This window comes from Gobius niger (assembly GCF_951799975.1).
Source record: "Gobius niger genome assembly, chromosome: 12".
Lineage (NCBI taxonomy): Eukaryota > Metazoa > Chordata > Actinopteri > Gobiiformes > Gobiidae > Gobius > Gobius niger.
This window is the reverse complement of record NC_136863.1, coordinates 30,004,038-30,031,545: the sequence shown is the minus strand read 5'-3', so window position 1 is coordinate 30,031,545 and position 27,508 is coordinate 30,004,038. Positions and strand designations below refer to the sequence as shown.

Sequence of the window (27,508 nt, the reverse complement as noted above, 5' to 3'; positions counted from 1 at the left end):
AAGACTAATGCGTCACTTCTTTTTGAAAACGTTACATCTGCTGCTGCTGCTTTTTCTCCTGAAAGAACTGCAAATATAGAAACATCATTACGTCACAGAGCAGTTGGAGTCAAAACAGTGGCGGCTTCTCTTCGTCTTACCTTCCTCAGGGCAGCAAACGCTGGGCCGAAAGTGGCGTGCGTGCTCGTGCGATCTTTTATCCAGGAGGGCAGTTTGGCGAGCGTGGCGGCTCGGGAGTAGCGCCTGTCACATAGGACTATCGTGGAGTAGTCCCCACGGTGACGGATGGCTCTTCCTGCGAGAGATACGACACAGAGAAGTGGGATTGAGTACTGTTATATTTTTGTTTCTATGCCGGTGCTTTAACAATACTTGGTTTTTGATTCCAATACTAAAATATTTGTCATCTAGAACCAGAAAGCAGAATAATGTTTGGAAGATCTACAACATTGGGTTAATCTTCATTGTCAATTGAGGAATAATAGTGTATCCTGGACACTCACCTATGGACTGATTGACCGCCTTCATGCAGAGGTTCTCGATGAGCGCCTGCCCAGGACTCCTTCCTCCGCTGTGAGGCTGGCGCATTGACAGAGCAGTGATTAGTGCTTCTCTAACTATCGAAAATGCTATTTACTCATGTGTCGGGGCTCTCACCAGATGTTTGTCCAGGTAGGCCATCTTTTCCTGCAGCTCTGGTGACTTGACGTTTGGGTAAGGCATTCCCACCATCACCACGCACCTGTGAACCAACAAAACTCACAGGTTGAGGGCTGGATTTGAAAGAACTGTATTGGAAATTGAGATCAAGGTTGCAGGTTTAGCAGGTTGTATCAAGCTTTTGACCGATTACACGCACAACAGGCAGAAGTGTCCTCATTGTGAGCAGGGCCTTCCCTACAGCAGCTGCTCTGCTCATCCTTTGAGCATCACTTCCAGGTCGTCCACACATTAGGGGCCTGATCTTGTGTCATAGCTTTTGCGTTTAGTAGGAGCATATAGAGATCTTCCAGCGACAGACGCATTAAAGGAACAGGCCACCGTTTTTCCATACTGAGATATGTTCTTACCTGAGCTTAGACGAGTTGATACGTACCTGTCTGGTCTTTGTGCGTGCGCTCTGTCATGCACAAAGACCAAAGATGTTGTTAGCAATTGGCCTCTCCCAATATATTCCTATAGATCCCAACAGGGGTGAAGTTAGAAGTGACCACGCTCTTTCATTGGCACAAAGACCAGACAGGTACGTATCAACTCGTCAAAGCTCAGGTAAGAACATATCTCAGTATGGAAAAACTGTGACCTGTTCCTTTAAGTCGGCTTTACGAGGGCTGGACAAACACCCATGGCCAATGATGATGAACAACCTTTTTCTTCCAACAAGACTCCGCAGCCGGGACAAGGGGCAAGGGAGAGGTGTTGGGGGTGAACACATGCTTTTGTTTGGGTCGCGTTAACGTGATAACGGCTAAGTGCAGATCCGCACCACAGCGGGACCGACTGTACATCTGTTTCTCTCGGGACACGGACAGTGTTTAACTCGGCACAGTCAATAGTGCAACAACGCTGTCCTTGCGCCAGGCAGAAGATCGGGCCCTAAATCATCAACATTCATTCAGTTTTCTGCGTTCATATTGCTGCAGCATGTAAAGATAAAGTCCCAGCTCCAAACTGGAGCACAGGGAGAGAGGGGGGCGATTCAGGTCCCCATGACCTTCACATGGAGCCTCTGTCACATGTATCATGTGTCTTCTGGTTTTACTAACCACTTTAGTCTCATCAATGAAAACTCCTAAACGTTATGTCATGTTTTAATCACCAAAGACTTATATTAAGCTTGTCCTGAAAAAAGAAATGTTTTCGAGATCAAAAACAACACAAAGACATTGAACTTTGTTTTATATTGGCCCATAATCACAAAAAACATCACCATGAACTAATTAACAGTTCAGAGGCAAATTCATCATTTTTAGCTGCTTTCTCTTACTTTTATTTCAGAAAAGTGTTTCTATAACTGTGGTACGAGGCCTCAGGCTTTAATGCATTTATAATATTTATACAAATTTAAAAAGTTTTGGTTTTGCCCTCTATTTTGTCAATTTAGACCCGATTCCATCCACGTTTTGACATGGTAAAGTTCCAATATAGATATAGACGTTTGTCTAAGGTTGTACTTGGCATGAAACGTGACTGCTCTAGAATATCCTACACAAAAAAAGACAACATGAACCTTCCCAGGTCGTCGGAGAAGTTGATGCCTTCGCTCATCTTCCCTCCCACCACGGAGAACAGCAGCGCTCCGGTCTGACTGCCGCCATCACGAGCGCACCTCTGCTCAGAGATCAGAGATAACGGGGTTTTTTTTAGATTCAGCACTTCTAAACACACGGCCTCATCGCTCGGCGGACAAAGTGTCAGCCTACCTGGATACAGCGGGAAAACTCGCTCAGCACCTGCTCCAGCTGGGTGGCTTTCTTTGGCTCCTGGAAAATCTACGAGAAGATTGACCAATCAGAATACTCTTAGCACTGGAACTGAACCAGGGCAACAACATCTTCAATAATGTCATTCATTCACTGACCTTCTTCTTGTTAGCCAGACGAGCCAGTGCCCCAGAGTTCTCCCAGTGTGAAATGATCTTTCTGGAGTAGTCGTACGAGGGGAAGAAGCACACAACTCCACCGGGCACCACGTTACAGATGTTGGAGAGGATGCGCCCGGTCTCATCCATCTGTCACACACGAGTACAGAGGGTGCTTTTACTTTTATCAACAGTTCATTCACTCACAGTAAAAACCCCTTTATTTGTCTCTTATAAATGTAATGGACAATAAAATACCATGCTTGGGGAGTCCCGGTTCTGAAAGGTGAACTCCAGCTCCTGTCCTGAAGGGCCAGCGCAAAGAACTATGGGTAGAATGTTCTCAGGAGGGATCACATGACCTGCACAAAAGATTTCCAAATGCCTCAGTAAAATGATGGCCAAAGCATCATTGATTTTTGGATTTCAGAAATGGCTTACCGCATGAAAACTCGGCGATGCGCTCCTGGTCCACGCCGGCAGAGAAGAGGAGCTCTTGTTTGAAATCCGAGACCTGCAGACACCACTAGATTAGCGCGGGCATGACTTGAGTTCAAATGTGTATCTCAGAGGCGGTACTGACGGGCTGCATGGTCCCCCCGGCGATGACCACGGCCCTGCACTCCCTCAGCACCTGGGCAAAGTGCACGGCGGGGTTCAGCATCAGGAACTTCACGCTGCTGTCGGACAGAGTGCCTGCACACACAGCACAGGATCCACATGATGATGCAGACGTAAGTTAAATGGTTTGATTGATATTTCTCTGATGGGATGAGTACCGTGTCTGTGCAGCACCACCCTGCCGTCCGTGTTGCAGCTGGTCAGAGCCATGAAGAAGCCCTCCACCTGCATCATGGGAGAGGTGGCCAGCGCTTTGTCGGGATCTGGAGCCCCCTGCTGTTCAGATGACAGAACTGCACAAAAGGGCAAACACATCGGCTCACATACACAGGCATTCGTAACTGTATTTATCTCATTTAAGGATGCATTTATAGGAAATATCAAGATTGGTTGGATTGTTTTATGTTTGTCAGTCAGATTACAACACTAAAACATTTAGACTTATGCAGTTACTCATTACTCATAGTCCTCAAAAAGTATATTCACCCCCAGGTACTCTTTTAGAAATCTGGCCCTAGTTTCTGCTTTGATTCAAACATTCATCTCAACATTTAACTCAGTTGTCTGATTATTCAACCCATTTTCATTGCTTCACAGTCCGTCTCCTTCTCAGAACAGTTCTCACACAGACACATACACTTTAGTGAATTCAGTGTGTGAACAATACAACTAGACCTGTTCACACACGCAAACATACTTCAGCCAATGCTTCGTCACTTTCAGTTTACTCACTGGAACATAACTGCAAACCTCTCAGCAGATAATGACAATCAACTGAATCTTGTTTCATAGTTTTCAGACATGAATCAAATACATGTTCAATATAAACAGGAATATGTGTGTACAGGATTATGTTCTATACAAGACTGAAAGAGATGATTGCATTGATTGAAGACGGAATTGTGCTGTAATAGGCTTCCACTAATAATGGAAAGACAGCGTATGGTCAGTGCAACACAGTACAGCAGGGGTAGGCAACGTCAGGTCCGGGGGCCAAAACCGGCCCTCCATCATCCAACTCTGGCAACTGAGATGATTTTGAGAAATATTATGACCCAAATCAGAGATCAAATGCCTGTTAAAGTACTAGAAATGTTAAAAATACTGTCAATTCATTAAAATGTCTTAGCAGAGCACCCTTTTAGGCCATAATCCTAAAAGAATACTCTAAGAATACCAAGAAAATCTAAAGATTGAGTGGATTTGGTCTGGCCTTAAAGCAGATAAAACCTTTTCTTGCCAATGGAACAAGATTATTTTGTATAATTTCAAGTGAAAACTTTATATATTTTACAGTAAAAGTTAATTTGTTTGATTTCCAGTGGGATTTCTCTTTAGTTCAAACCGACTCAAATTTAACATAAAAAAAAACTTTATTCAAGCGATTTTAAGTAATTTATCTAATTTACGATGGACATTTGCCCAGTGTATATGATGTACAACACTGGCATATGTAGTAAGTGATGCTTTGCTTCAATTGGAGGGTCCGACCCTTGGTCTTTTGACAATGAAAAATCCCGGCCCTCCACCGAGCAAACTTGCCTACCCCTGCAGTACAGTTTTGTTTGCTACTGTTTCTTAGTGTCATCTTCATCTTCAATATAGACCTAGAAGAAGGTTTACGTTTTGGGGAGGTTGAAACTGTCATCTTTCTTCTATTCCTTCATTTGTGTAAAATCTAAATCCTCACTGAGCTAAACCAGTGTTCGCTGGACTGTTTACTGTTGTGCCACATAAAGAGTACAAGAAGCACATGAGAACAGTTTGAGGTTTGACTTTTGAAGAATGAGAAGCATTTTGGCTGTAAAATGGCTTTGAATAATGTTGTAGAGAAAGGTAACTCCTTTAATGTGATACAGATGAAGAATTTCAAAAATGAAAGTAACTAGTTAAAGGCACATGTATGTGTGACACTAGTTTCCAAACATCTACACTGTTAAATGAATAGGCCACCGTTTTTACATACTGAGATATGTTCTTACCTAACCTTAGTCGAGTTAATATATCCCCGTCTGGTCTTTGTCCGTGCGCTCTGTCACGCAAACGGAGCACATACGCAGCCTCTCCCACATGTCATATAGCTCCAAAAAAGCTCACGATAGAAGCTACCAAGCTCTTCCACGTGTTACCTATTTAAATAAAGTTACGTGAAGTGTTTTCATGCGAAGTATATTTACACAGAAATGTAACATGTCGATTTTATAAGCAGATAAAAAGGGGGGCTATATTGTGAGGCGTAATGATACGAGGAGCACAGCGTCCGCGCAGTAACTCCTAAAGACTTCCCGCTCACTTCCGTCAATAACCTTTAGGAGTTACTGCGCGGAGGCTGCGTATGTGCTCCGTTTGCGTGACAGAGCGCACGGACAAAGACCAGACGGGTATATATTAACTCGGCTAAGGTTAGGTAAGAACATATCTCAGTATGTAAAAACGGTGGCCTATTCCTTTAAGATAACAGTATATTTTCTCTTATTGCGCTCATAAGGTCCTATAAGTTGATCAGTGCTACTTAAATCAGCCATGGAATATAATACATGTATGAGAAGTCATACCTGGAGCTGTGTGGTTGCTCTGCAGGCTCTGGAGGTAGCGGTTGAGTCCGTCCGTGCGCCTGTTCTCCTTGTTGGTGTTGTGCGAGTGCACGCTCACCCCAGCGCCCGCGTACTTCTCCACAAATCCACCCAACTAAACAACACAGCGCGAGCTTAAGTCCACGGCTTTACACTGAGGAACAGATGGAAGCTGGATACTCACTTTCCTGCTGATCATGCTCTTCTCGAAGTACCGCTGTAACTAAAGAGCGAGAGAAGAGACATTTCGTTTAATGGCCGAATATGACAATAAAACTCTGCTTCACCCTAATGCGACTTATCCACATCCGGGACTCGCACCTTAAACAGGTTGATGTTGTCGATCTGCGCCTTAAACAGGAGGTTGTTTATGGTGAGCATTTCTGTTCCTGAAAGACAAACAGCCCAGTTACTTTGACTCCCTGTGCTGCAAAAGGACTTACCTAAATCTGCAAAAGTATCTCCGGTCCGAGCTTACCAGCCTGCGTGCTCTGACTTTGTGGATTCACTCCCACCTTGCCTAAAACAAAACATCACAGCTCTTGCTTATCCTTTTGTCATCTTTCAGAGCTGTTGTTATAAACTTGTTTTTATTAATTGTATTTGTAGATCATTTTATATATCATTCCTAATATTGTGGTGACTTTTGTGGTGACAAGAACATAAAATCTACCATAATGAGCTAATCGAAAACTGTTTAACCTCTGACCCCCCACTTTAACGGAGCACATTTTCTCCAGCTCAGCTTTACCGAAATCTAAAGGCTTCTCGACAGGAGCTTACAGCCTAAAAAGAGCCGGGAAAAGCATTTAAAAGCTAAGCTCCGCAAAACTCATCAAGATTTTTCCTCACATTCTCGTTACTTTTGCATCGCATTTCTTGTTGCCATTTTGTCACTTTTTTGTCGCCTGTTTTGCTGCATTTTTGTCGTTTTTTTCTTGCATGTTTGTTGTTTTTTGTAACCGTTTTGTTGCGTTGTCGTCGCTCTTTAGATGCTTTTTTTGTTTTTGCTGCATTTCCATCCTCCATCATGAGCTTTTGGGTCAAACTGGGGAAATTAACCCTGGTCTATATTTCACTTTGTCTTATTCGTAAACTGTGCCACAGACAAATAAAGTGCAGGGTCACGTTGATATGAACAAGTGTGTTAATTCGAATGTTTAAAGCGCGTTACCTCCGAGAGCTTTAACAAGCCCTTCGATCACAAACAGGATCTGCTTGATGTACATGAGGTTCTTCGCTTTGAGCCGGCTCCTGGTTTCCAAACAACACAACACACCGGTCAGGTCCGCGAAAACAAACCCTTTTTGGAAACCTTCTAAAAACTCACCTGTAGCGGTCTGAATACTGGGTGAGCTGAGAATGGGCGCGGCAAAGCTGTGACAAATGACTTAGCAAATGAGCTCGGGATGATTCAAATAAAAAATGACAGCTGTTAGTTCTCTTACCTGCGCCCCTGTGAGCTCTGCACTGTGGATGCAGGAGAGCGTGTCACTCAGATTGTGGGCTTCATCTATGATCACTACCTGCAAAGACAGCGTTGTAGGTAAAAGACTGCAGCCTGTCCCTGTACGGAGCAACAACCAGAGAGGACGCACCTGTCCCTTCAGCTGGACCCCTGCCGCCCGTCTGGTGGCCTCGTGGAGAATCATCTGATACGGCAGCACCACCAGCTACACAGAGGAGGGGAATACATCATCTTTCACAAGCTCCATTTCAGTGAGACATTAAGTTGTTGTTGTTGTTCTGGTATTTCAGGTTACACAGTATAGTCTTCATGCAGCTGTGGTTTGGTAGGAACTTTTTGGGAGAGCGAATGGATATAGTATTAGTGCTTGATGATGCACTTTGGCCAAATGCAGTATTAAAATCTACATGAAACTTATATAAATGTGAGAGAGTAGCATATACTCATCTTTAAAATATGTCAGAACCCCAGTGGATACTTGAGCACATAAATATGAAAAATCCAAACTCACTCCTAACTTTCCAAACTCATTTTTACCAGCCCGTTTAAATTCACAAATTTATAAGCACGTTTCACAGGTTTCAGGAAGCAGAACTGTCCCCACGAGCTGCTAGTTCGCCATCATCAATAAGGATTTGTCCACAGCCCACAAAGGTCTTTTCGCAGATGGCGCTTTTACAATACACTGAGGGACAAAACTAAGGCTGCATCGAAAAAGCGGCTACTGTAGCTCCTTTCTACTTTTCCTTTCTCCTTAAAACGCTGGAGGCCTACACCATGAGGTCGACCTTGAGGAACAGGAGCTTCAGCTGCGCCTGACCGCTGTGATATGAAGCGACACAAACGGATGAATAAACTGTTTCATCCTCAATTCTGCTGACACAGCTCTGTCACAGAAAGAACGTGGTCTGACCAAATATTCCTGCCCTTTAGTTCACCGCAGACTCCGCTAAGCGTCTGTTCTTTCACAGCGGAGGTGATGCAAATGATCCATGTGACTTAAGTTTCCATCCTGTAAAATGTAAACAAAAGTGCGTAACGTTGCCATAAGTTCAGCTAATGGAACTTGGAACCCTCTGCCTCTGCATGACCTGCTTTCAGCTTTCATATATTTAGGACAAAGCTCATGTTTTTCTTTAATGAAACGTAACGCAGCAAAACTGTCATTTAATTCTCATGAGGAGATCGGCCGAGCTCGGAAACCTTGGAGAGACAGCGAGATTCCTCTTCTAAAAGAGGTGTTGTAGGAGCCATGCAGCTCCTTTCCTAACTCCCTCCTCACTGCACTGACACTTTCGGATGCTCCTTGTCACGGCTGACGATGAGGTCAACGATGAGGAGAAGGAGCTATGCTTATTTACACTTTTTAGAAGCCTCATTGCTATTTCACTTCTATAAAAAAAAAAAGTTGTATAGTGAACACTATTGATTGATTGTAAACAGTGCGGTACCTGAGCAGGTGGAACAGCGAGGCGCGTGGAGTAGTACGGACACGAGCGCCGCTCCCTCCCCAGCTTCAGCAGCTGCTCGATGTCATGAACGGCCCCCAGGATGTCGTCCCTCATGTGCTGCTGCGCCGAGACTTTGTGAAAGGGACACACGCTTTTGGCAGGGCCCCGCTTTCGTTTGGCCCCATCCTCCGGCTCCGGCTTTTCTACAAACACAACCGAGTACCCGGCACTGCAGTGACGATAGCGACTTCGCTGAATTGGAAAAAAAAATGCAGTGCGGCGCCTCACCGTGCTTGTTCTTCTGCATCTCCAGGCAGCGGTCATTGATGCGCTGCGTGCTCCCGAGGCGTCGCACCTCCTCGTTGATACACAGGTTCTGTGGAAGTATGTTTTCTTAAATGATATAAAGCTTTACTACTTAAACAAAGCATTACAGAATAAATTCAACACTCTTCGCAATCGCTGGAGAGAGTTCTGAGCCAGCTCAACATACAATGAGTTGTAATAGTCGAACCAACAAAGGATGGCTCCCTCAAGGTCCTTTAGAGGAAGATAGGCTTTGGTTTTAACCTGCTGGAAGTTGCTTATCTTTACAACAGAGCATTTGTAGATTTAAACAAAGGAGCTGCAATAAGAAGTTATTTGTTTAGAGACAAGAGACTGGTCTTCATCCAATTCTGATTCTGGGGCGGCACGGTGGCCTTTCTGTGTGGAGTTTGCATGTTCTCTCCGTGTCTGAGTAAGTTTCCTCCGGGTACTCCGGTTTCCCCTACCACTAAAAACATGTACATTCCCCTCTGGGACCAGGACTCCCCTGAAAAAGACATTCTTAATCTCAGTGGGACTATCCTGGTTAAATAAAAGGTCAGTTCAGGACATCATTCAGGCAGTTAGTTAATATTGTCAGGAACGCCATGCTGTTTTCTACTGTTAAGAGCAAGTCAATTTGAGTATCTGCAAAACGGTGAAACAAAACATCCAATTAGTTAAAAGTGCAGAGGATGGGTTCAGAATGGAGCCTTGGAGAGCCTTGTATTGTGTTTCGCCTGAACAGAAGTGAACATATAGAAAGGGGGAGCTGGAAGTGCGGCTGCTCACGTACCTGCCGGGAGCCCAGGGTGACCACACTGATGTCCTTACTGAAGGGGCTCTTCTGAACCTCGTGCACAAACTGAGCCAGCTGAGAGTGAGTCCGACTGCAGTAGTAAATCTGAAAATTCGAATCATAAAAAAAAAAAAAACTGACTTTGATTCAAAAAATTGCCGTATAGATATGAACGCCGCTGCACCTTCGTGACATGTTCTTCCACCAGCTCCTCATCCTCGTCATCATCGAGCCCACAGAATCTAAGCAGAGAAACCACATCCTCCGTCAGTTTACCCCAGGGCAGCTACGAAAGCACAAACACTATACATTCTGAAACGGTCAATACAGTCCTTTACCGGTGTTTAGATTTGGATTCGTCGTCGCTTTCGTATTCTGCAACGACCAACTCCTCGTCCTCTTTTTCCCCAGGCGCCTCTGCCGTATCTTCTTTACTCTGCTGTAGTAACTTAAACGCCTCGTCCTCCTCACAGCTCTGAAGGGGACAGACATTTTCAGCGAGTTGCAATCTGTTTTAAATAGAAAAGAGTGGTTTACCTTTCTTTTCATCGCATACTTCAGCTGGACATTGTTTCTGATCAACTCAAGCCGTTCTTCTCTCTTCTTCCGTTTTATTTCCTCGTCCTGTGGCAATAAGAATTTGTCTTTACTCATTTGAGCAGGAGCGAATACAGATGAAGTGAGCGGACTTTCCTTGAGCTTTGACACCAGGTCTCGCTCAGCCTTCTTCTGGACAAAGTCAGTGATCCAGTCTGGCTCTGCCGCGCTGCTGTTGTCCGAGCTCTGGGCGGCGCTGCTGCAGAGGGCGGATTGGCCTTGTTGGAGCAGAGCATCTGCCTCCTGTTTCTTCTTCTCCTCAAAGTCTGTGAGCCAGCTGAGAGCTCCACAGATCAGGCTCAGAGACTTGCCCTGAATTGGAAACATAACTTCAATACTTGCTAAAGCTCTTCTGGCACAGAACCTGACTTCATGGTATGTTTGTGTAATGAATTAAAGCAGCACAGACCGTTCCGGTGGGGCTCTCAAAGATGCCCACTTTGCCTTGATCAAGTGTCCTGTACAGAGCCTGCATGAATTGCTCCTGTATGGAGTAGGGCTGGTATGGAAATGGGAAGCTGGTTCTGCCATTCTCCATGATCTTCAAATGTCCCAGAACGCAACACCTGCAAGATGATGATTCAGTTTTATTTTATCAGTTGATGTGTGAATATCTACAAAATCGTGTTTGCTTGTTCATTTCACACATTGCTTGTGGCTGGAGGGTCTATAAGGCAACAAAAAACATCTCGCCAAACTTTCCCCAGCCACTTTGACAAGATGAGTTTATTATTCAATTCAATCCATCCATCCATCCATTTTCTTTGCTTTATCCGGGGCCGGGTCGCGGGGGCAGCAGTCTCAGCAGAGATGCCCAAACTTCCCGATCCACACACACCTCCTCCAGCAGTTCTGACCCCGAGGCGACACCAGGCCAGCTCGGAGACATAGTCCCACCACCGTGTCCTGGGTCTTCCACGAGGTCTTGTCCCACGAGGACATGCCTGGAACACCTCCCGCGGGAGGCGACCAGGAGGCATCCGGAACAGATGCCCGAGCCACCTCAGCTGCTCCTTTCGACGTGAAGGAGCAGCGACTCTACTCCAAGCTCCTCCCGGACCCGATCTCGGAGGGTGCGCCCAGCCACCCTGCGAAGGAAACTCATTTCGGCCGCTTGTATTCGCGATCTTGTCCAATTCAATTCAATTCATCTTTTTTATTTGAGCATCTGAGCTCCACAAAGTTCTTCATAGGAACACAGTAATCAAGCAAAAGAAAGAAACATGCATAGGTGAATAGCCAAATAGATAAATAAATAACGTGGATATGATGCTCAAAAGGAGTAGGCAGAAGCTTCAGCTTGTTAGAGCCTCCCTCTTAGATACATTCATTAACTATGCACAAAGAAGATATTACATATAGTCATTTTATCATATTCCAGTGACTATACAATCATCAATATTTATGTTACAACATTCTGCTGGTTCCAAGACAGGGAAAGAAAACTCAATAATTACAAATACCCATCACAACGATATTAATTGACTTCATACCAAGATCTGGTTGTGTATACAATAAGAACATAGTTTTCTAATTCCTAGTGTAAACAACATTTTACTGCACCTAATGGAGAGTTGCCCCCTACACGCATAACCATTTCCATTTGTAATGCCCTGCCATGGCATATATGATTTGACTTATACATCTGCAACATCTCTGTTTACCTCTTCTGTCTTCAACATAGCTACACCCGGTGCATTACGAAACAAACCGACTTCTAGGCAGGGTAGCGCTACATTTCACAATCAGCAATACTAAGCTTGCCCAAATAAAAGTAGGATTGCAATAAACTCACTTGCTGTTGTCCTGAAATCACGTTTTTGTCTTATATTTTGCCAAACGTCGCTCGCGCCGTGAGTTGTTGAACGGCCGCGCCAAATGACACAGACACACAGGGGGCTTAACCAATCAGGGCTCAGGACAAGCGGACACGCAGGGGCTTAACCAATCAGGGCTCAGGACAAGCGGACACGCAGGGGGCTTAACCAATCAGGGCTCAGCTCCGAGGGGGCGCTGGGTTTGACGCACGGCGTGTCCCGTCACTTTCATGGCTCTGTGCCCCACATGTGACCGCCTTTTCTAAACGGGCGCTGTGTAATAAATAACGTATAACAGGAGCAGATTCTGACTGTAATGTCTGGAAAGTTCTCTGCCCTTCTCTTATATTCTTCTCACAGCAGCGATCTGCCAACAGGCGGCAACGTGGATCTGAAGCCCCTGAAGCCTGTCTGAACACACGCCTGCAGCTCCAAACACAACCGCATTTTCTATCGGGCTGTAGCAAAGTGCACGAGCAAACTGCGCTAGGGGAGCCTTTGTGAGGTTTATAGCTTTAGCCAGCTACAAGGTGCCCATAGTTTATAAGTGAATTGACCAGCTAGCTTTAGCATATTAGCAGGGAAACGTCAAATAACTCTGTGCAGCAGCATAAGGAGGAGGAAATCCCAATGACTGCAGACGAACAGGCGACAGAAGGGCAGCACGCGATAGCAATGGAAGGAGAGGACATAACGCTGAAGAAAGACGGGGGTGTGTTAAAGGTAATCGCGAATGCACGTTATTTACATGTGCTAATGGGTTGTTTATCAAACCCTGGCGAGGCTAAGCTAACTGGGCTACATAAGCCAATTTATTGATTGCACGCACAACTCTGTCAGATGTAATGTTAATGCTATAATGGCTCAATCACATTGATACATGATAATAAAAGCACGTTGTGAAGGTGACAGCCCATCTGTTTCATCAACAAGCAGCAGTCCTCTGTGTTTCTAGCTTACAACGGTGCATAAGGATATATTTTCTTTTGCGTTTTATGACTCAGTTGGTTAACTGCATGTCGTGCAATAGCTGTATTTAGAGGTATCGATGCATCAAACATTTATGTTTGGGTATGTTATAAAATATAATATGATGTTTAAGATAGACTATTGACACTAACCTGCCACACTTTGTTGCTTAGACCTTTTTGTGCTTAATTTATAGATAGGCCAGCATGTTTGCTCTTCTGCTTCAGTAAACATCAACTTTAGTAGAACATAAACCTTATCCTGGTTTAAAAGATGTTACCAAGAGCACAGAAATACACTGTGTGTGTTGTATTTGTTCTTAGGTCCCAGTCCAAACATTATTCTTTATGCTAGGTTGCCATTTAAGAAGAAAAATATTCTAGATTACGTCTTCAGAAGAATATTCTAGATTACATCTTCAGAAGAATATTCTAGATTACCTCTTCAGAAGAATATTCTACATTACGTCTTCAGAAGAATATTCTAGATTACGTCTTCAGAAGAATATTCTACATTACCTCTTGAGATGTGTCATCTTTTTTCAAAGGGTTCTCTCTATTAAACATAACAGTCTAACATCAAAAGCCAAAAAAAAAAAAAAAATCAAACCTCAGTAAAGGTACTCATCGCTCAACACAGAACACCAAAAGTTTCTATTATTATGTAATAATAATCGATAAACAGACATGTAGCCAAATTGAACACAGTCAGCAAAAGCCCTTGTCTAGCCATACGTGCACAAGGCTCTACGTTGTGTTGATGTCCATCTGTTTTCTGTTTTGCAGCTGGTGAAAAGGGAAGGCACAGGCACAGAACTGCCTATGACTGGTGACAAAGTCTTTGTACATTATGTGGGCACACTTCTGGATGGCACTCACTTCGACTCCAGCAGAGACAGAGGAGAGAAGTTTTCCTTTGAGTTGGGCAAAGGTAGGTTTGTTCGTCATTCACCCACTGTACATTGACAGGCCTCTGATGTCGTATGGCTATGTGACTTTTATTGTTTCTTTCTAAGGTCAAGTGATCAAGGCATGGGATATCGGCGTGGCCACGATGAAAGTTGGTGAACTGTGCCAGCTCATTTGTAAACCAGAGTACGCTTATGGGTCTGCAGGCAGCCCACCAAAGATCCCCCCTAATGCTACCCTTGTTTTTGAGGTATGAGGGACAATATGTAGATAAAAGTAAATGTATACACATAACTGTCTGTTCTTAACTAACAGTGACACCATGTCTCCAATAGGTCGAACTTTTTGATTTCCATGGAGAGGACATAACTCAGGATGAAGATGGAGGAATCATCCGTCGCATAATCACTAAAGGCCAAGGTTATTCCAAGCCCAATGAAGGAGCTGCCGTAGAAGGTAAACCACTTTAAAAGGCACGCTATGGAACCTTTCTTTAAAACAGTTCACTCATCCATATTTTTTATTTTAGTTACCGTGCAAGGCACATTGGATGGACATGTATTTTATGAACGGGAATTGAAGTTTGAAGTTGGTGATGGAGACAGTTTTGACTTACCGCCGGGAGTAGAGAAAGGCATCATGGCAATGGAGCAAGGAGAAGAAGCACTCTTCACGATAAAGCCCAAGTATGATCTCCTCATTATCTCCTGTGGCTTCTGGTGACTCCCGTTACACGCAATTGCATAATTATAAAGCTGTGATCAAATCTAATAAGCGTTGTAATTATTAGAGACAAATTAATATACAGAAGGTTTCAGGAGTTGTCAAAAGAAGTATTTGTTTCATTCCTGCAGGTTTGAATAGTTGTGTTCACTTTGGTCGTTTCTTCTTCTACTACAGAAGTGCTCCAATTTGTATATCTTGGATTTGTTGTTTACTCCGCCTTTTTAAAGCCATGAACTATCACTGGATCCTCCCTGTGTTTATTATGATGCTATCGATTTTTTAACATGGTTTTGCTTAAAGGAATAGGCCACCGTTTTTATATACTAAGATATGTTCTTACCTCACTTTAGTCGAGTTAATATATACCCGTCTGGTCATTGTCCGCGCGCTCTGTCACGCAAACGGAGCACATACGCAGCCTCTCCCATATGTGACATAGCTCCGAAAAAGCTCACGATAGAAGCTACCAAGCTCTTCCACGTGTTCCCTATTTAAATAAAGTTACGTGAAGTGTTTTCATGCGAAGTATATTTACACAGAAATGTAACGTGTCGATTTTATAAGCAAATAAAAAGGGGGACTATATTGTGAGGCGTAATGATACGAGGAGTAAAACGTCCGCGCAGTAACTCCTAAAGGTTATTGACGGAAGTGAGCGGGGGGAAGTCTTTAGGAGTTACTACGCGGACGCTGTGCTCCTCGTATCATTACGCCTCACAATATAGTCCCCCTTTTTATTTGCTTATAAAATCGACACGTTACATTTCTGTGTAAATATACTTCGCATGAAAACACTTCACGTAACTTTATTTAAATAGGGAACACGTGGAAGAGCTTGGTAGCTTCTATCGTGAGCTTTTTCGGAGCTATGTCACATATGGGAGAGGCTGCGTATGTGCTCCGTTTGCGTGACAGAGCGCGCGGACAATGACCAGACGGGGATATATTAACTCGACTAAAGTGAGGTAAGAACATATCTTAGTATATAAAAACGGTGGCCTATTCCTTTAAAATAGTGAGTCGTATCATGTTTTTATCATGGTTAATTTCCCCTGCTGCCAGTGTTGAGTGGTGATCAGAGCAGCCTTTACTCATCAAGTGTCTTTCCCATACACACAACTAATATTATTCAAAATATAAAACATGAAGGATCATTTCTGAGGTGACTCAAAGTAGTTTTATGTAGCCAGAATCATGCATGATATGTCCACATTCGCAAAACGCTGTGGTTTGATTTTAGATAGAGAGTACTTTTAACTTCAGCTGCAAATCAAATTAGTTTCATATTTGTGAATGACTCATTAACCGAATTATCAGTGTGGTTTCTGTTCATGAGAGAATGGATGATCAATCCTACGGACAAAAACTGGTCTGTCAGTACATGGCATGTCATAATGTTATTACATCTGTCTTGCAGATATGGTTTTGGGAATGCAGGAAATGAGAAGCTCGGTGTTCCCGGTGGAGCAACCTTACAATACAATATAAAGCTAACAGCGTTTGAGAAGGTAATGACAACAATCAAAGCTAACATTAGAGTTTTGCAGACGTAACTGTTCATTTATCGTCTTCTTTTTTTATTCTGAAGGCTAAAGAGTCGTGGGAGATGAACACACTGGAGAAGCTGGAACAGAGCGTCATTGTGAAAGAAAAGGGGACACAGTATTTTAAGGTGTGACTTAAACAGCTGTATGAAATAAGTTGTTTATGTCCGAGTCTAAATGTGCATTTGTTTTATTGTAATTTACTTCTGTGTCGTCAGGAGGGTAAATACAAGCAGGCGTCAGTGCAGTATAAAAGGATTGTGTCTTGGCTCGAACATGAGTCAAGTTTACAAGAGGAAGATGAGAAGAAAGCCAAAGCCCTGCGGCTGGCTGCTTATCTCAACCTGGCCATGTGCTACTTGAAGATCCAGGAGCCTAGCCCCGCTCTGGACAACTGTGACAAGGTGATCATCACACTCCCATAAGCCCACACACATGGTCCACTTATTTTCATATCCCTAAAAAATAATGAAATAAACTTTTTCTCGTACTTATTTTGACATGCGAGAGCAGGAGGATTTCCAATTCAAGCACCCATAAATTAACCGAGTGCAATGTTTCTTCACATATCCACCTAAGCATTGTGCTACACTACCACTAGGGGTCAGGGGTGTACTGTAAAAGCATTTAATGAGTAACTGGACTTTGATAACTACCAGTAAATCCATTATCAGACTGTCTGTAGCTCTGCAGTTACCCCTTTCCCCTTCAAATGTTTTATTTTTATGCTGTCAGGCTTTGGAGCTGGACTCTACTAATGAGAAAGCGTTGTTCAGAAGAGGGGAGGCGTTCTTTGCCATGAAGGAGTTTGAGAGGGCGAAGGACGATTTCCAGAGGGTCATCCAGCTGTATCCGTCCAACAAGGCCGCCAAAAGCCAGGTATTGCTTTGTAGTAAAAAAGACAAAAAACAGTGGTGGATGTGAGTCTCCAAATGTTCATCAAATCATTGTTTACGGATTATTTCAGGTTGCCCTGTGTCAGAAACGTTTAAAGGAGGAGCATGAGAAGGACAAACGCATCTATGCCAACATGTTTCAGAAGTTTGCAGAGCGTGATTCCAAGGTAAACATAAAATAAGCAGCAGTTTCATAAAATCTTAAATTTGACTTAAAGGGGCTAGATGCAAGTTCGTCACTCACTACTGCTCACTACTGCCACCTCAGGTCTTACGCATAACTGCAGGTTTTATATTAAGCTCGTGCATGACAACACTTCAGACCCGAAGTAACACGTTTTTGAGTGACAGTGCATGATTTTAGAGGCAGTTGTGGTGAACAGGTCTGGGCTCATTCTACACATTAGGACATGGCTGGAACATGTAGGGGGAGGAAAATACATAATTTTAATTGTGGCTTACATTACCTAATTATTATTCTGTTACTCTCACACGACCAGGAGAGATTAAATAGAACCACTTTTTCGTGGGTAATCAGCATTAATTGTGCATCAAGTAAGTAATTGTTTAGACAACTAATGCAAGTTGGTCATTTTTATACTCACTACTGCCATTTCAGGTCTTACTTGTAACTGCAGGTTCTATGTTAAGCTCGTGCATGACGGCACTTTGGACCCAAATTAACAACTTTTTGAGTGACAATGCCTGATAGAGGCAGTTGTGGTGAAAAGGTCTGAGCTCATTCTACACATTAGGACATTGCTGGAACATGCAGGGGGGGAAATACTTAACTTTATTATGTCCGATAACCAAAGATTTTTAAAGGAGAGAACCCACTTGATTTTTTTTTTACGCCAAAGGGAATGTGTGTGTAAGACGTGTTTACATATATAGAAAATTTGCATTTTTGTTTGTTAGTTTTTTTGGGGGGGGAGGTGGATTGTGTTAAATGTTGTTGTCATGTACCACTCTCAAGCACAAAAGCCAAAGATTTTGGTCTCAGCAGATTGCTTCGACTCATTCTATTCATTTCAGCCCTCAAATTATACTGCAACTTATTTATCTCCGTCACTCGTGTTTTTGCCGGCAGCAGATGAAAAAAAAAATACATATAAAGCACCGGCAAAAGGATCACATCAACAAACATTTAGATGCAATATTTACAGTATTTACACTAGCAATTACAATTATATACAGGTTTGTTTTTTTTTTAAACTTGTACCTTCATACATTTGTAACTATTACCCGATTATCCAGCTAATGATCACAAATCTGACCGTCTTTCAACCACTTCTTCCACATCCTGCAGCTTTTTACAGACTGTACACACTGGCTTACACATTCTGCACATGCAACAATGGATTGATTGTTTTAAACTCAGACATTTGTGAGAAAAACACCGCCCAAATATAAAGCATATATGTCAATTTCAGAAACTTTGGTTTTTGGTTTGTTATTTTGCATTTGTGTGAAAGTGACCCTACAAGTTGTGAAGTGTAGCAATAAAATCGTCCCTGTGAAGAATTGGGATGCTGCAAATATGTTAGAAAAGGAATGAGTTTGGACCACAACCAACATGTAAATGTGCAGGTTTGTAATCAGAAAATCAAGTATAGGAGTTGTGTAGCCAGCTTGCTGACTATGTTTTGGGCTGTGATAGTGATACAGGCTTAAGACAATTGCTTTTATTTCTGTAATGCTATGCTAATGTTTCAACGGTGCCTTTAATCGTTGTCTTGATATATATTGATTCCTATTTTACACAGAATGCCACAGTACATGTCAGTACGTGACAAAAACCTTGGTCTCATTCAACGGAGGATTAGCAGTAATGCAAACAAGGATGCACAACGGTAAGGACATGGCCATGAAGTGAGCCTTTGTCCTGCCTATAGTATTTTGCAGAATATGACTCTGTGGGTGTAGCTGCTTCTGCTTCTCAATAAAGGGAGTGCGTACGTCTGTTTCCTGGGTGCAATTTTTTTTTTTTTTTTTTTTTTTTTGTGCATCAGCTAATTGTAACTTTTTTTGTAGGTGAGTTGGTACATCAGCCGATCTCATGAAAGTGAAACGGCATACATATATCAATCAGCTTAACTCTGACCCTGCCCTAGCCACTAGCCTTAAAGGAACAGGCCACCGTTTTTCCATACTGGGATCTGTTCTTACCTGAGCTTAGACAAGTTGATACGTACCTGTCTGGTCTTTGTGCGTGCCTGTGGAAGAGCGTGGTCGCTTCTAACTTCACCCCGTTTGGAGCCATCTATAATCTATAATATAAAACGCAATCGCGGGGTGGGTCCATGGGGTGCCGCCATGTTTATTTCCCAGAACTGTGCGGCCGGCCCCCACGTGACAGTCCCTCCGCCTGCGGGCTTTGGCCAGGGGCCGCCACGAGACCGTCCCACCGGCCGCGGCCATTGGCCACGGGTCAATATGGACCGCGGTGCATTGCTGTACTGCTGTCCGACGATAACCCGGCGTCACAGCAACACGAGTGCACGAGATCTGACTGCCGTGCCTGTGTGCGCATCCAAACAGGGCGATGTGAGTCACCGTCACCGCTAAACTGCAGGTTATCTAGCTTTGCACCTGTACAGTGACATCCTCAGAAACAATTTAATCTGTGTGTCGTTGTTTAAGTCGCTCCTGCAGGTGACCAAGGCTCTGGTTCATTATAGATCCAGTGCTGCGTAATGTCAGAGGCGCAGACAAATGCGTAAGATCTAATCCTGACCATATTCCGTCTCAAAAGCTTTGTCTCCTAAAGAAAGTACACGCAGAATGTTGTCCAAGACCTGGCCAAAGTAGAGCTTCAAATCAAACGCGCTGCACCGAGTGCTTTAGCCTCCGTGCTATTTTGCTTTCACGTATTGTGAGCCCAGAGGTACATTTTATTGTAAAGCAGCTTTGAAAGCATTGACAATTTTATTTATTTAAGATTATAAATACTCTCTAATAACGATCATTAGGCTATTTCATTTCAAAACCAACTTTCTTTCTTAGATTGCACCGTGATGCACCAAACCGCGTGTCCTGCACTGTGAACTGAACTGTGAGAGCTGAACCCCTAATATTTATCCATAAACATTCCACTGTCTCTTCAATTCTATTTCCTGAGTTTAGCGAACATATTGTAGATGTCGTCGCTCATTCTGCTGGTGCTCTGGACACCGGGCTCACTCCTTTCTGCAGCTGCAGGAGTAGGTCACTTTACACTAGACTACACAGTCATTACAGAGGTTTGTCTGGTCAAAGGGTCATGAGTAAAAATCATCAAATAAGGAGTACGGGTGCATAAAACACTCCAATTGCAGTTTGTTTGAAATTATTTTTACTACAACTTATATACATTTGTAGTGGCCATAGTTTTTGGAGTGGAATGTGCAGGGGGGGCTTCCAGTAAAACGGTTGGGAACCACTGGTCTACTTAGTGCGGGGTCTACAGCTATACTGAGTGACGGGTTATTGGGACGATAGTGGACATTTCTATTGTAATAACTCATAATGTAAGAGAGCTCATCTTGGTGTGTACAAGTAGATGGGCCTCTTCCAAATGTTCAATCTGTGTGTCAGTGAAAACAATATTTCTCTTTTATTTTCCAGAAAGACACTGGAATGAAGAGTGAAGGCAAAGAGAACAGCGATGAAGCCATGGAGGTGGAGAATGGAGAGAAAGTGACGGAGGTGAAGGAGTAGCGCCTGGTCTGCGGTTGATTCGGACATTTGCGCGTTGCCCCGTGGGTGTGTCTGAGTGCGTGATGCAGCGATGAGCATGTATGGGATTAAAAAAAGAAAAAAAAAAGCAAAAGCACTGATTCTGGGCATGCATTTTATGAGTGGCAGCTTTCCGGATGGGCAACGCTGCCTTATGGGCAAAAAATGTCCCCTCAAGATTTGAATATGTGAAGAAATAAGCTACCACCAACACCTCGAGCCCAAGTTCTTAACCCCTGCGCCGCTTTTGGAACTGTGCATGTTGTCTCACCATGGGAAAAAGCCCCCGCATTATCCAATAAGGGCTAGATATGTACTATACTTGCACTACCTTTTGTCCTATTAATTGCCCTTCTGTTGCTAGCCATCTCACACTTTTAAATGGGCCTACTGATCAAGCTTTGCAAAGTTAGGTGGCTGTTGATCATTTTGTGTTTGAGTTTAAGAGTGCCTGTGTCCCTAAGTACGTATGTAGCAGCACTGTGGAGTTTTGGAAAATTAACCTTGATTAGCTGTTCAAAACATTTTTTCTAAGTCATACTGTAGGTACAGGACTGTTCAACCTTTTTGCTTTGATAATTTTGTATACTTCCCCCAGTGTTGTGCTTGTTCCTGAGATAATAAAAATGCAACATACAGCTTAACTGGAATATGTACATAAATTATCATAAGAAATAAATGGCAAATTGTATAATGAGAATGTCATGTGTGATGATGTGAATGAGTCCCCACACCCTGTGGTGGTAAACTACTGTAAAAGGATGCCCTGGAGTAGAAGTCACTACATTCACATCTGATGTAAAGTGACACAAAAACTAGTAACTCCATAAAAAACTATTTGCAATAAGAGAAAAAACATCAAGAGTCTCCCCATTTCAGACCAAACGAAAGAGCTGCAGAAGTATTACCACAAAACATACTCAAATTGATTCTTCAAATAAAAGAGTACTACATTACTTTCTATTACTGTTTTGTTCTTTTAGTAAGACAGAAGGTTTGTTTAGTAGCTTAAAGCTTAACTGCTTTACTAGTTTCGATCACTTCCTGTGATCTTCCTCAGAAGCGTCAGGTAAACCAACCTTCTGTCTTACTAAAAGAACAAAACTAATAGTCTTATCGAAGAAGACAGTAGGAACCTTTTAAAGTGAAAAAAGAAGTATACATTTCTTAAAATCTTTTGGCCTGTTTCCCAGAATCCATCATATTAGTCCAAAAGTGTTCCTGAAACTACTCATTTATGTCAAATCAAATCAAACTTTATTTATTGCTTTACAGATTACAAAATTTACAACAATAAGCCTGGCCCACTCTCACATCCCTCCGGGTATATTAAAACGTTACACACACACGCTCACTCACACACACACACACAGAATAAAATAAAATAAATAGATATACAACGTCATACATATATATAATGTCATACTAAATCAATGACTTTATTTCAAGGCATTTAATCGGATTAAGGCGAGACACTGCAGGTGAATAGGGAAAAAATTTATATTTACAGATATCAATTTGAAACTTTTGCTGTAGATCACTGGCATAAATGTAAGAAAAAAATACATCGCAAGTTTTCAAGTTGTCATTTTATCTTTTCATATAAGAACAAGGTGTTTTATGCCTAAAAATGCCCCAAAATTTCCCATCTTTGCAGCGACTAAATCTGAATAATGGATAGAGCTACATTCAAACTTATGGTTTCATTTTATTGATGAATGAGTTACCAAGACTTTCTCAGAGGGGATTTTGGATTTCTTTTTTAGTTTTAAAGTAAGCTGTTTTTTAGTGGAAATATTGTAAAACTTTAATTTTTTCATTCATCATTTTTTGACATTCAAAACTCAATAAATGGGGCTTAAGGGATTAGATGATAAAAAATCTCTCTGAAAAAATCTTCCAAATATTGTTCAGTCCAAGGCTGGAAAATGTGAAGTCTTTAGGTCCGACTGACGTGGACATAGTGTCGCCACAATGACAGAAAAATGTGTTTTGAGAAAAAGGCCCTTGAAATTGCGTTCTCCCATATAAGTCTATGGGGGAACATTGAATCAGCGCAATATTTAAACATGTTATTGTGAAGATTAGTCATATTTTCTGTTTCCGGGTGAAAGCTTATATGTTCAGAGACCAATCTGGCCCAAAACCTGAAAACTGAAAAATGTGAGTTTTGCCTATTAATTGTGAAGACTGAAGGCTCCTCCATCCTTAAACCTGTGCCTGTAAAGCGCTCTGCTTCATGCGTTTAGTGCTTCCGGGGACACAATATAGACCCCTCAAATACTGACATTGATCTTTTCTGCTGACGCCAGACAGGACAGCCCTCAGGCGGGACAGGCTTTACACCCGTGTGCAATTTGACTTACACGCTTAAACGCAGCAGTTTTACAAAGGCCTCTGCTTTATTGTGGAAGCCGGTAGTGAGTGTTTCCTGTGCCGGACGCTTCACGGCTGTCTGATGGGAGTCCTGGGAGGTGTGAGCTCAGGTCCCTGTCCTCCCTCCCGGGGGCGAGCGCAGCGGAGGAGAGCTCAGAAACACAAGGACGCTTCACTCATTTGGGCCGAAGTCTGAGCGGAGGGGCCGGAGGACGCGAGTATCCACGGACTGGGGGCACCGTCACCACCGCACACCATGAGGATCAGGGGCCCCGGGAGGTCCCTGGTTCAGAGCATCTCATCCCTGTATAAACTGCAGAAGGGGTTCGCGCTCCTGCTGCTGCTCGGAGGCGCGCTGCTCTACGGCTTCGTAGCGCTCTACGGAGATCCCAGGGGCCCCCGTGAGTTACTCTACACCCCATTGTCTTTGTTTTTTGTTTGTTTACTTGTGTGTGCGTGTGTGTTTTAGGTAATCAGCCTGTTTCCCCCGTGTTATTTTTTTCATCCTTATTTTACCACTTTTTCCTTCAGCTAATAATTACTTAGACCTACGCATCTTGAAATCCCCTTAATGATTAGGCTATTGCACAAAAAGAAGCTTATTTTGCGGCCTCGTAACTTTATTGTATTGGTGAGAAAAGTTGGCTATCCCCGTTCTAGCGCCTACGATTTAAGGAAATAGGGTGAATATGGGTAAAGTGGGACAAGTATGTAAATATATAAATTATATTAAAAAGGTATATATATATATATATATATATATATATATATATATATATATTTTTTTTTTTTTTTTTTTTTTTTTTTCAAATCTTTAAAACATGCTTGTTCCCATATACTTCACCAACTAAAACATGTTAATAGTGTCCCACTTTACCAATTACAAGTGTCCCACTTTACCAATAGCACCTCGAAAAATGTATCATTGGACCAACCTGTGTTCGAGGCAAAATTATAGCTTCTGTGTTAAACATTTAACTTTTTTTCCTCCACTGGTGTAAAATAGACATCTAAAGCCCTAACCCTAACCCTTAAAATATATAACATTAAAGACTTTGGCATTTAATTCCAAACAAAAAATGAGGTGCAAAAACTGAATTTTAAAGTGTCCCACTTTACCCATATTCACCCTAAATAAAAACTTAGTCCATTTTAACAGCGCTGACACAAGCCAGGCCGACTTTACTGCAGCATGCATTTTTGTTTTTACTAAAAAAAAAAAAAGTATTTTTGTGTCGCCACTGCCAGTGTCCAGATCCGTTTTTTTTTCTATTGATGCTAAAATGCTGAAGTGGCAAGTACCCATGTTATTTTGGCACAACCTCAGTATCTTCTTGGGAATACTCTTGAGTGAAACTTGCATGGTCGGCCAAACAGCCTATAATGTAAGTGTCTTGCCTTAGTTCAGAAAGAGATGCTTATGGAACACACTTCAGAGGGAACGGAAGTGACAGCAAAATAAAAAGGACGATAGTAGCAGTTAAAGATGATTACACCTACAAGTTCTCAAGATGCGTCTCTTGGCTAATCAATACTTAATAAAAATCAAATGTGGAAGAAAACATTTGTAATCAATGAAAATCAAAGACAAATTTGAATCTGAAAAAAGTTTAAAAAAACATATAAAATGTTTAAAACGTATAGCCTATATTCAAAGTTGACCTAAAATTAGTTAAATTATTGTCTTTTTGAAAAAAGACGACGACTAAAACTAAATTATGTCAAAACGAGCACTGGTTGCAGAGCCATTAAACTTTCAAAGCATTCATATTTTAGAGGTAGTGAACTTCGTAACGTTCATTGTGTTACTCGTGTTACAGTATTGCTTTTAGGGTTCATTTTGTCGGACACCAGGGTTAGAGATGTTGAAATCTTTTACCTTTTCATGTTTCAGCCGCTAACTACAGGCCGGCCCGTCATCACTTGCACTTTATTAACTCTGAGTGATCTTCTTGAACACCGACTGTAACAAGTGAATTTCTCCTTTGTGAGATCAATAAAGGTTTATCTTATATCTTATATCTTATCTTACTTTCGAGGCTTGACCTGTCTGACGGTCCCAACAGATCCGACAGACTGGCCACGCCCCCTGCTGCCCGGTGGGTTCAGGGCAACAGGGGGCGTAATCATTGGAGGAGGGTGTCCCAGGTGTGGGACAGGAGGAACGCTCCCTCGTCACGGTTGATGGTGTCGGTGCTCCGTTTCCTGATTTCTATAGCTTCTTTTATCCAGCACTTGAATTTGTTAGTTTCAGATCGTCCTGTATCTGTATATCTGTATGACATATATGTATCATCTACCTCCAGATTACCCGCGCCTCGTCCCAGTCCATGATGTGACTTTTTCTTTTGCAGTGATCCGAAATAGCCGATTTTAAATTCTCCTTTTCTTTTTGTGTTCATGTGAGTCGTGCCCTTGTTTCTTTTTCGCATTCTGTTTCTTTTTTCTCATGTGGAAAGGTCGCCCTGTTTTGCCTATGTATGATTTATTGCATGATTTGCATGGAAAGTTGCATTTTAACTCCTGTGGTTTTCTGTCTTTCGGATGGACTAAGAGCTGCCTCAGTTTGGGTTGTGTTTGTTTTTGTTTATTTATTTAGATCCCCATTAGCTACTAAATTAAGCTATTCTTCCTGGGGTCTTAACAATTCAATAATCGATTAGTTGTTGACCGATCGATTAGCTGTCTCAGCCCTACTAAACATGACAATATAACAATAAAACAATATAACAATATAACAGTATAGTAAGCTCTTCTATGATAAGAAATATTGCCACTTTCTGGGTATCATATAAAATATAGCAAAAACATTTCAGCGGGAAACCGTAGTTTCCTGAAGCCGTAATCGAGGAGTGTACGTGACCTCAGCGATATCACAGTGGACATGATTGACAGACGTGATCAAGCGGCAGGAACCCTTATCAAAAACTTCCTTTTTCACAAAGAACACTTCTGATGCTGTTTCTTGCTCCGGTTTTAGGGATTTTAAATGTTCAAAATTATTAACAGACGTAAGAGCAGAAGTAAACAGCGTATCAGTCGCCGCGCATGCAATCTTTAATGTTTTGGAAGAGTGCGACAACAAGTCCCGCCTCTCGTACTGTGAGTGGTCCGATATGTGTAAAATCGGGAATTATTGCTGCCCAGACGGTTCTGGGCTTTTTTTTAGCATAAAGGAGGAGCGTCTGGCTGGTCAGTCAAGAGTGAAACATTTGGTTACGCTTTACTTTCCAGCTTAACTTAAAACTTAAAGTTTCCAGTTGTTCTCCGTGTGTGTCAATACCAAAACACCAGACAGACTTTTACGCCCAAACAGTTTCTCACTAGGCTACTTGAGTTATTATCTGGCTCACTACTTTCTACTTCTGCTTCAGTCATTTTATTGTTATACAGTGGGTTGCATAAGTGTCCGCCCACCTAACTTTTCGACATTTTGCCATGTTACGGACCACAAACTTTTATGTGAAAGACACACACTAAGTGACACACAATCGTGAAGTGAAATGAAATTTATATATGATTTTGAACTTTTTTTTATAAATAAACATCTGAAAAGTGGGGTTTGTAAAATTATCTACCCCTTTTACTCTTAGTGCAACCAACTGCCTTCAGAAGTTGTCTGGTGATTTCTAAATGATCACATGTTGACTCAATGACTAAACAGAGTCTACCTGTGTGTAATCTAATGTCAGTTCAAATACAGCTGCTCTGTGATGGTCTCAGAGGTCTGTCAAGAAACTATTGAGGAGCAGAAGCACCATGAAGTCCAAGAACACACCAGACAGGTCCAGGATAAAGTTATTGAGAAGTATAAAGCTGGGTTAGGTTATAAAAAGATTTCCAAAGCTTTGAACATCTCTCAAAGTACAGTTAAATACACCATCCAGGAATGGAAAGAGTTTGGCATCACTGTAAACCTACCAAGACCCGGCCGTCCTCCTCAACTTACTGACCAAGAAGCCTATGATGACCCTGGATGAACTGCAGAGAGCTACAGCTCAGGTGGGGGAAACTGTCCACAGAACAACTATTAGTCATACACTGCACAAATATGGCCAGAACAAGACATTTTTAAAAGAAAACCATAAGAAGTTCCGTTTGCTGTTTCCAGGAGCCACGTGGTGGATACAGCAAACATGTGGAAGAAGGTGCTTTGGTC

At 42.5% G+C, this 27,508-nt stretch overlaps 3 protein-coding genes across 3 annotated transcripts; 1 reads left to right on the top strand and 2 right to left on the bottom strand.

Annotated features, from left to right (window-relative positions):
- Positions 1 to 19: 19 nt before the first annotated feature.
- On the bottom strand, positions 20 to 10,440 carry LOC306971790 (ATP-dependent DNA helicase DDX11-like). The gene is made up of 25 exons (XM_079568171.1): positions 10,337 to 10,440; positions 10,138 to 10,274; positions 9,984 to 10,041; positions 9,797 to 9,904; positions 8,983 to 9,070; positions 8,695 to 8,897; positions 7,374 to 7,448; positions 7,224 to 7,301; positions 7,106 to 7,152; positions 6,950 to 7,029; positions 6,254 to 6,295; positions 6,097 to 6,164; positions 5,960 to 5,998; positions 5,758 to 5,890; positions 3,361 to 3,495; positions 3,165 to 3,277; positions 3,023 to 3,095; positions 2,840 to 2,943; positions 2,582 to 2,731; positions 2,424 to 2,492; positions 2,231 to 2,331; positions 658 to 742; positions 504 to 579; positions 141 to 295; positions 20 to 67 (listed from the first exon to the last, which is right to left on the bottom strand). Exons 1-25 carry the CDS (start codon positions 10,346 to 10,348, stop codon positions 32 to 34), a joined length of 2,265 nt encoding a protein of 754 aa, XP_079424297.1. The 5' UTR covers positions 10,349 to 10,440; the 3' UTR covers positions 20 to 31.
- LOC306971351 (ATP-dependent DNA helicase DDX11-like) lies at positions 10,383 to 12,242 on the bottom strand (the record flags this gene model as incomplete). The annotated part of the gene is made up of 4 exons (XM_079567591.1): positions 12,192 to 12,242; positions 10,806 to 10,962; positions 10,489 to 10,708; positions 10,383 to 10,423 (listed from the first exon to the last, which is right to left on the bottom strand). Exons 2-4 carry the CDS (start codon positions 10,932 to 10,934, stop codon positions 10,383 to 10,385), a joined length of 390 nt encoding a protein of 129 aa, XP_079423717.1. The 5' UTR covers positions 10,935 to 10,962; positions 12,192 to 12,242.
- Positions 12,243 to 12,650: 408 nt separating this feature from the next.
- Positions 12,651 to 21,173, top strand: fkbp4 (FKBP prolyl isomerase 4). The gene is made up of 11 exons (XM_079567525.1): positions 12,651 to 12,936; positions 13,968 to 14,112; positions 14,198 to 14,340; positions 14,426 to 14,546; positions 14,620 to 14,776; positions 16,234 to 16,324; positions 16,405 to 16,488; positions 16,579 to 16,764; positions 17,096 to 17,239; positions 17,328 to 17,423; positions 20,863 to 21,173. The coding sequence occupies exons 1-11, from the start codon at positions 12,844 to 12,846 to the stop codon at positions 20,953 to 20,955; spliced, it is 1,353 nt and encodes a 450-aa protein (XP_079423651.1). The 5' UTR covers positions 12,651 to 12,843; the 3' UTR covers positions 20,956 to 21,173.
- Positions 21,174 to 27,508: the final 6,335 nt, after the last annotated feature.

Bases quoted from the DNA above. Each gene is read 5' to 3' on its own strand.
- LOC306971790 (XM_079568171.1), bottom strand. The intron at 3,278-3,360 runs GTACTCATCCCA...CTGTGTGTGCAG, and splicing joins GGTGGTGCTGCACAGACACG to GCACTCTGTCCGACAGCAGC. The intron at 2,493-2,581 runs GTCAGTGAATGA...ATCTTCTCGTAG, and splicing joins GTCTGGCTAACAAGAAGAAG to ATTTTCCAGGAGCCAAAGAA.
- fkbp4 (XM_079567525.1), top strand. From the start codon at position 12,844: ATGACTGCAGACGAACAGGCGACAGAAGGGCAGCACGCGATAGCAATG. The intron at 16,489-16,578 runs GTGTGACTTAAA...CTGTGTCGTCAG, and splicing joins AGGGGACACAGTATTTTAAG to GAGGGTAAATACAAGCAGGC. The intron at 16,765-17,095 runs GTGATCATCACA...TTATGCTGTCAG, and splicing joins CTCTGGACAACTGTGACAAG to GCTTTGGAGCTGGACTCTAC.